Source organism: Berghia stephanieae, chromosome 1 (assembly GCF_034508935.2).
Source record: "Berghia stephanieae isolate SIO BIC M18660-M18661 chromosome 1, UCSD_Bste_1.3, whole genome shotgun sequence".
Taxonomy (NCBI): Eukaryota; Metazoa; Mollusca; class Gastropoda; order Nudibranchia; family Aeolidiidae; genus Berghia; species Berghia stephanieae.
In genome coordinates this window covers 58,874,765-58,888,961 of record NC_088360.1, presented here as the reverse complement: position 1 = coordinate 58,888,961, position 14,197 = coordinate 58,874,765, and the positions used below count along the sequence as shown (strand labels likewise).

The 14,197-nt window shown below is 32.9% G+C and overlaps 1 protein-coding gene across 8 annotated transcripts in view; it reads right to left on the bottom strand.

The window, feature by feature from the left end:
* Window positions 1-14,197, bottom strand: part of LOC144978365 (protein O-linked-mannose beta-1,2-N-acetylglucosaminyltransferase 1-like) — a 33,392-nt gene that overhangs the window by 3,106 nt on the left and 16,089 nt on the right. For 7 of the 8 annotated variants that reach the window (XM_078924305.1, XM_078924329.1, XM_078924338.1 and 4 more), the window contains 14 exons: window positions 12,707-12,856; window positions 11,826-11,910; window positions 11,263-11,366; window positions 10,841-10,906; window positions 8,906-9,019; window positions 8,492-8,609; window positions 7,405-7,503; window positions 6,564-6,688; window positions 5,461-5,531; window positions 4,766-4,841; window positions 4,256-4,381; window positions 3,289-3,347; window positions 1,061-1,133; window positions 3-131 (listed from right to left, as the gene is read on the bottom strand). In XM_078924305.1, coding sequence (XP_078780431.1) covers window positions 3-131; window positions 1,061-1,133; window positions 3,289-3,347; window positions 4,256-4,381; window positions 4,766-4,841; window positions 5,461-5,531; window positions 6,564-6,688; window positions 7,405-7,503; window positions 8,492-8,609; window positions 8,906-9,019; window positions 10,841-10,906; window positions 11,263-11,366; window positions 11,826-11,910; window positions 12,707-12,838 — 1,377 coding nt within the window. In that variant the 5' untranslated portion in view covers window positions 12,839-12,856. Of the gene's footprint in view, window positions 1-2; window positions 132-1,060; window positions 1,134-3,288; window positions 3,348-4,255; window positions 4,382-4,765; window positions 4,842-5,460; window positions 5,532-6,563; window positions 6,689-7,404; window positions 7,504-8,491; window positions 8,610-8,905; window positions 9,020-10,840; window positions 10,907-11,262; window positions 11,367-11,825; window positions 11,911-12,706; window positions 12,857-13,946; window positions 14,069-14,197 lie in introns of those variants that run through there. The other variant, XM_078924346.1, reaches the window with a different exon arrangement.

Sequence of the window (14,197 nt, the reverse complement as noted above, 5' to 3'; positions counted from 1 at the left end):
ACCTTTTCAGGTGTTGGCCATTGTGGTTCTAACTCATTCTTGTAAAGAGACCTTTTCAGTAGCCATCCCAGACCTGGCATAGTTTCCACTCGATAAAGAAGACCTGGGTCTTGACAAGTTTGGTCGTAGCCCTGTGAAAATAACAAAAGTTAAATAAACCACTTTAATGCTATGAATGCTCACCAAAAGCTTTGACTCAAATGAATAAAAAAAGAAGAAAGAAAACAGAAATAAATGACAATTACAAAAAAACAACAAACAATTCTTATGACAAAAAGCAAACAAATCTAAAGCTGAATGACATAAACTCCAATCCAAAGCATAGGAGGCACTGTCACTGTCTGCTAAACGCTACAGACCTGGATAAATTCTTGTTACAAAGGTCTTACAGACTACTTTATCTACTTCAATAAACAAATCATATTTTATCTTAATCCTTCTTTTTTTAAAATAACAATTCAATGGAATGACTCAAATTCAATGGACGAATACTTTGTACATTTTTTCTTTATTCATTATTATGCACTGGTGTTAGACATTTACACATTTTCTAATATCTGTGTAAGGTCAGTATCATCTGAGATCTCTATAGTCTCTTTTGAATTTTGCTCCTCTGTCTGATGGTTCTTGGGGGAAAAGCTAGTTTTGTACCCCTCATATTAACAAAAAACATCATTTTTTTTATATTCATGAGCAACAATATCTAAATATAATGAGTTGTGATTTGCTGTAAGTTGCACGGGGGGGGGGGGGGTATCTCACAAAAGACAAAATGACAAAAACTATTATTTTAAGAGTTTCCCTTTAAGTGAAGAACCCCAGACATTGATAAGGCTGAACAAGTCTTTTTCCATTAGAAAGCAAAGAAGTAGACAAATATCAAAGCGCAAGAGTTGACTTCGCTGTTCACAAACGAGAGTCAAGTTCCACAGCCAGATCTGAGGAAATATGGCAATTAGTCTTATGTCCTCTAAAAAAAAGACTTAATTTTCATCTTTTGCATGACACTCAAAAATACAAATAATCCTCTGTTTAAGTGCCATAAATTGAGCAATCTCACCTGATCATTCCAAGCAGATATGCAGTAGAGGCTAGGATCTTCCTCCAAAAGGAATTTGGTCTGGCTAAAATAGCTATAGGATGAAAATGAAAATGATAACTTCTGTGTGCAAAGATGAAAATTGAGAATATTTATCTCAAAATGCTGAAATCATCAAATATAATATGCAAAATACTCGTGAAAGTCATGTGACCAGAGTTAAGCTATTAGTTACTCCTCAGAGGATTTTAAGTTCCAAGCATACAAGTGATAGATTAAATACCTTCAAACTAATATATTTTAGCCTTTTTTAAAAACAAAACAGAAAAGATATGGATTCAGTCAAAGGAAATATTCAATCTCTGACATTTATAATCAGATCTGATAAAGTTGAATTTTAACATCAAATTGTATAATAGACCTGCATGTGAGTCCTGACCAAATTGTCTGAACTTTTTCACACATATCGCATTACCGGATCTTGTATTTTGTTACTCAGTACTTAGTCATATACATTTTCTTTTGGATTGTCCGACCGAATATATTTATTTTAAAATGTTAAAAAGTACCAAAAATTTATAGGGAGAAGGGACAGCATGGAGGTAGAGTGGTAGTTTGATATTTTTTCAAAAATAAAAATTTATAAATATTTTTTTTACATAGACAGATAGCCTTTAAAAAGCATTTAATAAGATACCTTACTTTTGGATCTAGGATAAACGCTTCCAAAGTCATGATGATTTTACTACTCTAAATTTACTCTTACAAAAAGCTCAAAATTGATTGAGAATTCCCCCACTGGAAAGCCTCTCGATAAGGTGACTACTGATTAAAACGGGATTTTAGAATAGAAAAAAAGAGGGTTGGTCACTTGTGGTCAACATTAAACATACTGCACTGTCTTCAATCTTTATAAAATTTGATATAGACATAGACAAATGAATTATCTAAATGCCTTCACTTTTATTTTTTTGCTATCTCAATTTTGAAAAAGATTTCAAAAGTTTTAAAATGACGTTATATTTATCAAATTATAATTTTTGATACAATATGTCAACATTGATTTCTATCACATCAAAAGAAATCTTGATCTCTGCCCTTTAAATGATACCAGAGCCATTCATATACTGTGAAAAATAATGCAACAGTGATTATGTGAAATTGTGTTATTCAAATTTTAACCCAAAGTTGCGCTTCACTTGTCCAATGGCTAATCGGCACCTGTCTACCTAAAGACTGGAATCAGTTTCAGTTAGGGCTGGGGTTGAGTGAGTTAAGAAATCTTGTGAAGCTTGGAGAGAGGACGAGTCTCTGTCTCAGCAGTGAAAACAGCCGCAACGACTGAGTTGTTTTTTATTTTTTTCTCTTTTTTTTTTTCTCTTGTGTTACTCACTTTGACTTTGAACTTTGAGAATGCCTCTTTATGACATGAATGATTTTCCTTTGCCACCGTAATCGGACCCCCCATAGTAGTTTTTAACCTGGAATAATTGATCGTATCTCTAAAGAGCAATAACCATCCCAATCATTAGACTTTAATCCACTGGCAAAAAAAAAAATTTTTAAATGCAGCACCCGGCTGTGCTGGCTCTCTCACATACTCCGAAAGAAAATCATCGGTGCAGTCTTTCTCTTCCGGATCCCATTTGAATAGATTTCGAACACCATTCTCAACTGACTTCAGATCCGATGAACGGTCAAAGAATTGTTCAGGCATGATAACAAAAAAATAATGTAATATATACAATGACAAATCCAGAAAGTTGATTGATAGAGCGAATAAAATTGAAATGTAGCAACGCTCAATTGAAAACCAAAAGTTACTTGAATGGAATACCGAAAGTATGAAAACGAAAGTTAACGAACTGCGCAAGCTCGATTATATCAACACACTTCTCGTTTTTCAGACAGTGAAGAGTTGCGGTCAAATCGGAGACTAGCGAAGTTTCCCGATAATTGCCGAATGAGCGCTTGAGAGTGCCGACAATATTGTCGGCAATCCGATACCCACTCGTCGGCACTTGACTGCTCGCCGCCGGTCGAGTTGGGGATCGCCGACACTCTGACAATTGACGTCACTCGCAATCAGATTACTTTAGCAATAAAAAAATAAGTGATCCGGGAGATCGCAACGACCGTGATTGTCGGAAAACCAACAATTGTCGGCACACATGTAGGTCTAGTATAAGGAGGAGCGGTCTAGTATAAGGAGGAGCATTTCGGAAACTGTTAAAAATAAAAATACTTACTTGAAAAAATCAGGTGAAACAGATAAATCCTCTTCGATGATAATAGCATACTGAGCATTCTGTAAAAATAAGAAATGAAGGCATGCATAATCAAACATGAATAAAACATATCTAAATATCTAATTTTGCATCTACTAACTTTATCTCTGCTCCTTTGTCTCTAGTTATTGAAGAAAGGAAATTCAAAATAAAAAAGTAAGTTCATGTCTAGAGTGAAAATATTCATTTGCTAAATGCATGAGAAAATTTGTTGTTTTTTTTGGTGAAATTCCTAGTTGTGAAAAGTTGTAGAAATCCGTCAGATGCCGGAAAAAATTGAATCCCATTTTATCTCAAATTCCAATAGAGGCATTATTTCTGGACAAAATGCAATTTGAATTTTGTAATTATCTCAATTAGGGCCGAAGTTATTCACATTTGAAGGAAAGGGGTCCAAAATTGTTAAAACAGAGAAAATCATTTTCTTCGATAGAGCTCAGAAAAAAATTAAATTATATCATCTATAGCTTCCAATTGTAAAATCCTTTCATGAGAATGTCGTTGGATGGATTATAAAAACGACGAAGTGAAAATAAAATCATGCAGATAATGATTTTTTTACCTTTGTTCACTCATTCTCAAGTGACATCTGATAGGTTTTGTCAAATTAGCACACACTTTATACAGTCGGACCATATTTTCAGTAAAAACAAACATATAGCAAATAACCCTCTTGTGCCTATGTCATTTTAAGCAATTGCATATCATTTTGCTATTATTTTACATTCTAAAATAATCAGATGGATGCCACATTACGATATACAATTTACGTTACTTACAGCTAATTACTAATACTAGGACTACATAATATTTTGATGAAATTGTTAAGGCAGTACAATATAAATGAGCTACAAAAGAGATTGATTTATACCAAACAAGGCCAAAATTGACAATAAAAGATTGAAAAATTACAACAAAAACTTCTTACTGGATGATAATTAAATACGGCTGTCAGACTGGCTTTATAGTGTTGTGAAATCCTAGCATTTTTTATTCCTTGAGGTGTGTGCTGAATGCCCCTCAAGCCAAGCAATTTGGTAACAGCCAATGGTTCCTGAAAAATATACAACGTTTAAGAAACTCATTTCATCATTTTCAAAATGTCTTTTAAAAAAAATAAATAAATAAACTTCTTGTGAAAGTGAGGAAACAAACATTGGTCAGAATGTATAAATGGCATATCGTGTAAAAAGTAATGAAAAAAGTATCAGGAAGTGAAATAAATATTTCAACATATAGTCTAGTCTTTCAAAAGCTTTGCAAATGAATAAATAAATAAATAAATAAATAAATAAACCAATAAATGAATTCATTTTCATTTCAGATAAACCATTCGGAAATTGACAACTTAATGAACTTATACTTCAACCAACTATTCTTATTTCAGATAAACCATTCTTATCCAATACTATTCTTGCAAAGAGTAAATCATTCTTACTTCATAATAGCCATCAATGAACACATTTATCATTTTTGGATCTGCTCCAGGAACTGTTAAAAGAGTTTGCAACATTCTGTTGGGGAAAAAAATTGAATTTGAATACAACTGTTAAAGTTTGATTAACTCAATGACTAAGACGTTGATTGTTTATAAAGAATCAGTCTTAGAATAGATCATTTGAAAATGGGGAATGATGTGTGGTTTAATGTAGACTTAATCTCTGATCACTTACAAGACACAATTAAATATATATATAAAGCTTTATCGTTACTGCTATGACCAGACTTTCAAAACCAGAGTCTTTTTCTTTATCTGATTTATATTATGTTGGCTTGGATTCCTTTTGGATTAATGATAAAAAGCCATAACTACCTCCCATTTTTGTTTCTTGTAATGTATCTACTTCCTAGTGCCCAAATAAGATCATCTTGCATAGAAAGATATGCACGACATTATTGTTCATGTTATCATTAATACCGCCCTTACGACCATCAGCAGCACACAACAATCACAAAAAGAATACTGAAAATAACAACAACAATAACAATGAAAATAATTACGCACTTAAAATAAATTAACAATGGTGATAACAACAACGAAGATTAAAGTCAACGATTACAACAATAACAATAGCACCAACAAAAACAATAATAGCAGCATCTAAAGCACCAACTGTATATCCTAAAATGTACCTGTATAAGTAATGAGGCCTGTCACTTGCAATGATGACGACTGGGACATTCTCTAGATTGTTATTCTCCAACTGGAAAATGTTCAATTTATAGGATCAAATGGGTGGTATTAAGGACATACAGCTATCCCATGATTTATCAAATGTCATATGCTCACTTTCTCTCACTTTCTTTAAAATATCCAATCTAAGTATCATTCAGCACACAATGCCAGTGTTTCATGTTTACTGTTTCCTTAAATAATGGATGATCTTTAAATAGAAGGAACGAAACTGCATCACTCAGTTCTTTGTTATTATTTTTAGCCAGCCATTTTTATGAGTAGTTCTCACTAAAACTGTATCAATCAGACTATAAAAGTTTAAGGTTACACATAGTATTGTGTGTTGGTACATTTCATCTGGCTGGCAAATGTTATAGGAGTGTTTTTAACTAAATGCATAGCATCAATACAGGGGGTCAATTACATCTTACAATATTTCGATATGTTAGGTTAAGTTTATGGTTATCTACTCAAGAGTAGATGCCCACTTGTACTTGTTCATACCATCAATATTGAGAAAGTGGAATCACATCTCCAACGAAAGAAAAATACTGAGGTCTATGGAATCTTCATAGTTGCACTTGAGAGTACTAGTGTGAAATTAATTGTTTCATTTCTATTTTGTTTCTCAGTTTAATGAAGCAATAATAATAATAATAATAATAATAATAATAATAATAATAATAATAATAATAATAATAATAATAATAATAATAATAATAATAATAATAATATGATTATTATATATATTATTATTATTATTATTATTATTATTATTATTATTATTATTATTATTATTATTATTATTATTATTATTATTATTATTATTATTATTATTATTATTATTATTGTTATCATTATATTATTATTATTATTATTATTATTATATTATTATTATTTATATTATTATTATTTTATTATTATTATTATTATTATTATTATTATTTTTATTATTATTATTATATATTATTATCATTATGAGTATTATTATCAAAATAGTTAACTGTGCTTTTTTTGGGCATTCGGAAAATGCGTTACTTATCATTTCATAGCTTCTCACCTTTATCACAGGAAAAACAATTGGTGATGGCACATCACAGTCACAAACACTACCGTAACCTTCCACTTTACCACAAAACGCTTTTCTCCGTAAGCCTTCTTCATTATCCGGCCATTTACAGTCACCTAAATTATTTTTTAAGGAAATTATTTACTGTTACAAGTAAAATAAAAATATATTACTCGCTTGGTACTTTAAAAAATATTATTCAATCTCTGTCTCAGATAGAAACACTCTCACAGAACAAAACTGCAGTTTCCGGATTGCCATTTGTCTAATGTCTAGAGTATATAAATCAAGTATTGCCTTTAACATGCAGCACCAAAAAAAAAAGTAAAAATACGGAAAAATGACATAGACAAATAAATCACAGTGATTATATTTGAGGTACTCTTAAAGAAATGGATACTATTGCCAGAGGGTAAATTGTAATATGAAAAGCAAAATCGGTGTATTATATATTTCATATCTCAGGTGTATCTCAAAAATTTTAAAAATAATCTTTATCAATCAGTAATTAAAGCATAATTGAAAAGTATACTGGATACTCCAAGAATTTCACCATGGAGTAAATGATAGAACAGCATTAACGATATCGTGTATTCTGAACTTCATGACATCTATTTTATAAAAATGTGATTTAAAGATTATCAAAGTCAGTATATTTGTTGGGTTTTTGTTTTTATAATGAACATCTGCATTGCAATAATTAATTGAAACTGAATTATAAATCCCTATCAAATATTTCAAGGAGTGAAAAATGTTTTGGACAGTGGGCTCAACCGTTTTGGTAATGAAATCCATCTTAAAATAACCAAAAAACATAACTTTAACAACATACCTGCAGATTCAGAGAGATGAGCGTTTACTTTGAGCGCTGCTTTCTCTGCCCATTCCAAGGATTTGGGGGCTTTACTTAGAGTCTCGCCCAACGTTATGCCTGAATGATATGAACCATACATATTAATAACTTAAAAGAACATCAAAGATAATAACCCATGGTGTTAGGGACAAATCTGAACAAACTTTGAGAAAACAATATTATCAGGACTTAACAAATAATTTCTGGTAATCAAGCTTAGAAATGTGAAGGGGAACATAATAAAACAATGAATAAAGTGAACCGAATGATAAGATTTATTTCACTTACTGACATGAATTGTATTTTTATTGTAAAGCACTTTGAGATGCAATTGTATAGAAAGCTCAGATATAAGGACAGTGTCTATTACCATCATATCCAGCAAGATCAAATAAATTAGATAAGATTTAAAACCCATAGTTAGACAAAGCACTGATGGTTAAGATGGTACCGTCTGCTTTATGGTCAAAGTCAAAAACAATTTGAAAACGTATATAGTCCAGATTGTCTGGTAGTTTTTTACCCTGAAAAGAAGCTGAACGGGCATGCAAGTGTGATGGATTGGGAATTTAACTTGCTGAGTACATGCAAATTGCATGGAAGTTAAATGTATGCAATAAAAAGAAAGAGGGACATATAAAGTTTTAGCAAGCAATGGTTCCTCTATGTCCAGGGAATATTTGTATCCAAATCATCACCATCAATATCTCAGAATCATTATGCTTAAATCTTTGATGATTATTTTTTTCCGAGATATGTGACTAGGACTTTTAAGTACATCAATAGGCATATTGTGAATGTCTTCATCATAATGCTGTCTGGATATACAAGTGCTAAATTAGTATCCTTTTTCTTGCATTGCCAAAGTAAATTAAAGCTGATTTCTGATGCTGGTCACAAAATCCACAGTCCTCCAAAGGTCATTGTCATTGCCATAGAGTTTTGTAGTGATATCTGAGTCTCAAGACCAACACCTGTTTCTATCAGCATCAATTCATTATATCAACATTATACATCTGTCAGATATCAATCGAGAAAATAAAATCGAACTGTCAACATCATTTACCTCCTTTGATGCACACAAAAGCCCACATGTCTCTGTAGTAAAGATTTCCAATTTTCTGGCTTCCCAAACTCCTTAGCAGTTGGCGAGCAGGTTCCTTGAGAGAAAATGAACCCTCATCCTTAAAAAAAAAAAACAACATTATATGGAGGAGTTAAACTATTTCACTGGAAAAAGATTATCGACCATCAAAGGCTGCACAAAAATGAATCAAATTATGGTAATAGGAGTAGAAAAAAATTCAACCTCCATCTATAAATGTTTGATAAAACACTGAAATTACTAAATAAAAGGGCCTAAAGACGTTCGTCCAAAAGCTTGTGTAAAAGGAATGTTGGAGTTAACAATATTGCTCTTTTATTTAAATTGTTTTCCTCCTATAAAAGATTTTTTGAGCTTCACGCATATGGATTATACCTTGATAGCAAAGACAAGAATCCTTCCATTAGAGACCATGTTGATAAAGAGAGCCATGGCATCATCTTCAAATGGGCTATAGGTATCAAAAGACCTCTTGGACATAACACTCCCCTGTGAAAAATATAAAGTAAAAATCAAAGTATGACGCTGAGTGAAAAAGTCACGGGACTGCTTATTACTTTAAAACAAATTGAATCAATACCAAGCATCATACCTCAAATTAAAGCTTAGCATCAGCCGAGTAGAAAGCTACTTCTTCGCATAGTTTCTGCCTCTCTCGATAGCGACAGTCCACCATTTTGTAAGGGCATGTATCATGTCCTTGTAAAACTAAGTTAACTGAACTTTGGCTTCTTCATCATCTTCAAAGCAATGTCCCCTCATTGCCACTTCAGTGGACCAAAAAGATGAAAGTCAGAAGATGTAAAGTCTGGTGAATAAGGAGGGTGAGACAGTGTTGTCCATCAAAATGATGCGATTTACCTCCCTTTTCCTAGCACTTGTGTGTGGATGGACGGACATTTTCATGATGAAACAGTGCTCGTTCCATCTCCAAATCTGGTTTAACTTGACGAATTATTGCTTTCAGTTGCTCCAGAGACTATATGTACTGTTCAGAGTTGACAATGGCTGCTCCCTGTGGTTAGGAAATCAACTGCAATTACACCTCTAATGTCCCAAAACACTGTTGGCATAAGTTTCCCAGCTGATTTCTTAGCTTTAATGTTTTTGGTGTTTGGGGAAGAGGGATGTCGCCATTCCAATGATTGTCTCTTTGACTCAGGTTCTTATGATGAACCAAGGTTTCATGTCAAGTGATTTTTCTACTGAGAAAGCTGCCATCTCTCCCAATAAGCCAGGGGTAAACTTGGAACAACAAATCACCCCTTCCCGCTTGTGATCAACTACCTAGGCACCCAATGAGCACAGAGATCAAGGATTTGACGAGTTGATGAGCACTTCCATGACTGATTTCAAGGTCTCCTGCTATCTCATCAAGAGATATTCTTCTGTCAGATTTGACCAAAGCTTCTGTCTTTATTTGATTCATTGAGTTGACACTGCTTGGATGGAGGCCATCACATGGTCTATCAGATAAAGGCATGGTTGAGGGGGTGTAAGATAAAATGTTGGATTGCATCTCATTTTCTTCTAAATGATAAGATATACATTCAGCCAACTAAAAAATACTGTCTCTACCTAATGCTTGAGCTTTATAAACTTTCTCAAGGCATTTGAAAATGTAACTCGAGATTTGTTCCTTGAAAACGAGACATTCAATTACAGCTCTCTGTTGCTGACGGATATCTATGGGACCAGCCATTTTGAACAACTAAAATTTTGTCAAAATTTGACGGAAACAAAATTTTCTAATTTTGGTTTCAGGGGTACATGTGTAAGTTTAATTGAACCAAATATGACATCAAATTAAAAAGGAAAGAACTCAGTAGGACATTTGTCCCATTACTTTTGACTCAGCCTCATAAAGTTCCATTTAGTCCCTTCCCAATGAAAAATTTGTCTAAAAACCTATTTCAAAAGATGACAGATGACATTAGCCACCATGTAATGATGCAAAGAAAGTAACAGCGTTTAAGTTATTTGCTCAAAGAAAAAAATGAAATACATGCCAAAAGCAGCACCCAGATTCAAGTCCTGAGAACAGGATGAGGCTAAACTCTTTGAATGTTCCACAAATTATTCACATGGTAATTATATAAAGGTAGAAGAGACGGCAAGAGCTTATCTATTTCTGAATATTCCAAAGAGCAGGAACAGGATCCTCTTTTTCCACAATATTTTACTTAATTCGATAGAGTTCCTTATAACACCTAAGATAATCTACATCACATTTCCACTCCAGGATTAATGCAACACCTAATGCTCTTTCCTAATTGGCTGACTGTTACCCTTCTGATTGAGTTCTCTTACCGTAGCTTGGTTGAGGACAATTATATTGATACCTCTGTCTTTATCTTTATCTGCCTGGTGTAAGACCTGAAAAAAAAGGAAACCGATGAAGTTTAGAAATAATTCATTAATTCAAATTCAGACAAATAATTCGCTTCTCTGCCAAACAAAAAGTATCACACTTGCTCTTGAAACCTCTTCAAGTATGTTATCTTATTGTTATATTTTCAACTCAATTCTTATTTTCTGTTACTAATTGTGTGGATGAAGGGTCCAAGCTAGAAACATTTCTCATCGTTAAATTCTTCAAAATCTATTTATGGCTTTTCTTAAGTTTTGTCTCAGTCAGGCCGTTATTGGTTTCAAACAATGCAGTATTTTTGGTGATAATATAAAGAAAGCATATGAAAATTGGCATTTGTAAAAAAGGAGAACATACTCACTGTAGTTCCATCTACAGCAACAAACACGCTTTCTTTACTTGAGACAACATCAATGGTGATGGAAGATTGGCCAACCTGATGCATTTTCTTGACTGTTTCATAATCTGATCAGTGTAATGGAGTGGTGAAAGTGATGGAAATGATGATGATGATGATGATGATGATGATGATGATGATGATGATGATGATGATGATGATTATTATTATCATTATTATTATTACTATTATTATTATTGTTATTATTATCATTATTAATGATAACAGTGATGATAATGCCAAGGACGACTATGACTAAGATAATAATGATTATCATCATCATCATCATCATCATCATCATCATTATTATACTATTATTATTATTATTATTATTATTATTATTATTATTTATTATTATTATTATTATTATTATTATTATATTATTATTATTAGAATTATTATTATTACTATCAAAGTTAATGATAACAGCGATGATGATGCCAAGGACGACTATGACAATAATGATGATGATGATGACGATGATGATGAAGATGATGATGATTTTAAAGGGTGTTTTCAAAACAGACCTTTGTCCGACAATTTCTTGCTAGTGTCGAATATATAAAGCAGATTAATAACAGCTGTGATGATTAAAACCCCTAATAGGCCAGCCTGTAGATAAAACAAAGTAAAATCAAGCTTTATCATTGTCTTTAGTAAGTTCTTATTTCTGACATCGTGGAATGACCATGCTTTAGCAGAAAACAAACACTACAATATTTACCAGTCGTCAGAAATATAATATATACCATGGTTGTGACATCAGAGGCTCATTGATATGAAATGTCTTGTAAAAATGTCAACTAATGGTGAGTGTGGCCAGTGACTGAATGGCTGACATTGATCCCTAAATCTCTAAGCCCGGCATTGTGCTATGTGTGAGGCATTTCATATAGCCTACGTTACCACCCAACTCAGGGCTGAACTAGTACCTGGCATTGACAGATGTTGTAAGAGTGCTAATACAAAATGGATGCATAACAAGTGGCTTGTATTGTATGAGATGGAAATTTGGTTTCATCTGACTTGGGAAGAGTTATAAATGAAGCACATCTCAAAAAGCACGTAGAAATCATTTTGACATGTTCGTGTGTTGAAGTTCTTAAATAGGCTCTTAACACAGTTCTAAAGTAACGAAATGTGGTGCCGTGATTTTTTTTGCATGCGGGCTTAACGAATGCTCAGATTTACATTGTTTTCCACATTTCATGAACTGTTCTCACCTACAACGGTTTATCATTTGCTTGCAATACTTTCGATGATTTGTATATATAGCTTGACCTAAATAAAAAGATTTTATGACCTCTGTCTAATAGTAATAATGAGTCACTCATAATAAATACATATAAACAATTAACTGTGTATGAGGATTATGGTAAGGATTTTATATAAACTTTTGAAAACGTACTTTAAAGAATTTTCGTATACATCTACCACTGGCCAAATAGGAGACCGCCCTGGTCCCTGAGACAGTTGACGCCTTCATCCAGGGCTTAGGGTAAAATGGTTTGGCTTTCGGGTTGGGAATCCAGTCATCCATTGTATGCCTGCTCCCTCTCTGAAAAAAAGACAACACATAATCTTGGATGGACACTTGTTAGTTTGTTGTTAGGTTACTCTTGTAGGTCATATCAACATCTGGGAATGAGGAGGATGAAAGGAAGGTTAAAAGGTTATAGATATTGGGTTTATTAGTGCTCAGATAAAAAGACAAAAAGAGTAGTTGGATGGTGACGTTGATAGTTGATATTTCGTCTCTCTCCTCTTCCTCCTCATTTCCTCCACCACCTCCTCTTTCCGAGATGGATACGTGAATATAAACCAACTTAACTCAGCCACATGGAGTAAATGCGAATTTTAATGATTTTTTTATTTTTATTTGTATACAAATAATAAAAGTGTTTTGTATAAGGGGAATAAATCAAAATACAAAACACTTTTATTATCTGTATACAAATAAAAATTTTAAAATCATTAAAATTCGTATTATATATAATGCATCAAAACGACACTCGGGAGTATTCATTGGAAACTGACACAGACAAATAAATGCTTTTGTAGTTATTTAAAGGTGTTCATAAGTCTATGACTAACTGTAGGAAGCCTATATTAAGTAAACCAGATAAAATGAAACGATTTTAAACAATAGAAAATATCTCATAACCTTCACCAAGAGCTAAACGTTTTCTTACCAATTAAATAATCTGTTAATAAATCGCCCATAACCCAAAACATGACAATGACACATTGAAAGAGATCAAAAGGGCTGAAAAAACCCTCAAAAAAGCAACAACAAAAAGGCTGAACAGACACCTGGTATAATGTTATTATCGCTAGTTAACACAACTGACCGGTCCATCATCAAATGTTAAAGTAATGCAAGGCGTAGATGACCGTCTACAACGAATTAAGTTATCCATCAGTCACTATCAACAACAAGGCGTGTATTTAAAGAGGAAAAGAACAGCATGATCACACAACTTATAGTCCTCAAACAGGTTTCATGGCAGCTTGAACAACATGCGAGAAAAATTTTTACTTGTAACTAAAACGCAGATACCCAAATTAGCTCGAGATGAATCGTCTAAACGAATATATTAAAACCGATTAATTATGTACACAAAATACTATATAAATTGTCCTGGTACCTTCGTAAAAACGGTCAATTGAAACGACAACCTCGGTAAGAAACTATAACATCAAAAGTTAATGTAAAAACGCGGCTTCCCTCAACCCTTAACAATAAGAACCGTGTTGCGATGTTATGGCTGTGCAGTTGGCATCAATAGATCTATTATAAAATCCCTCAATAAGCAATAAAAGGTCCATTTGTTGTGTCGCAAATACGAGTATATATAATTCATTGCTGGCTTTAGAGCTTTATTTATAGATCACATGG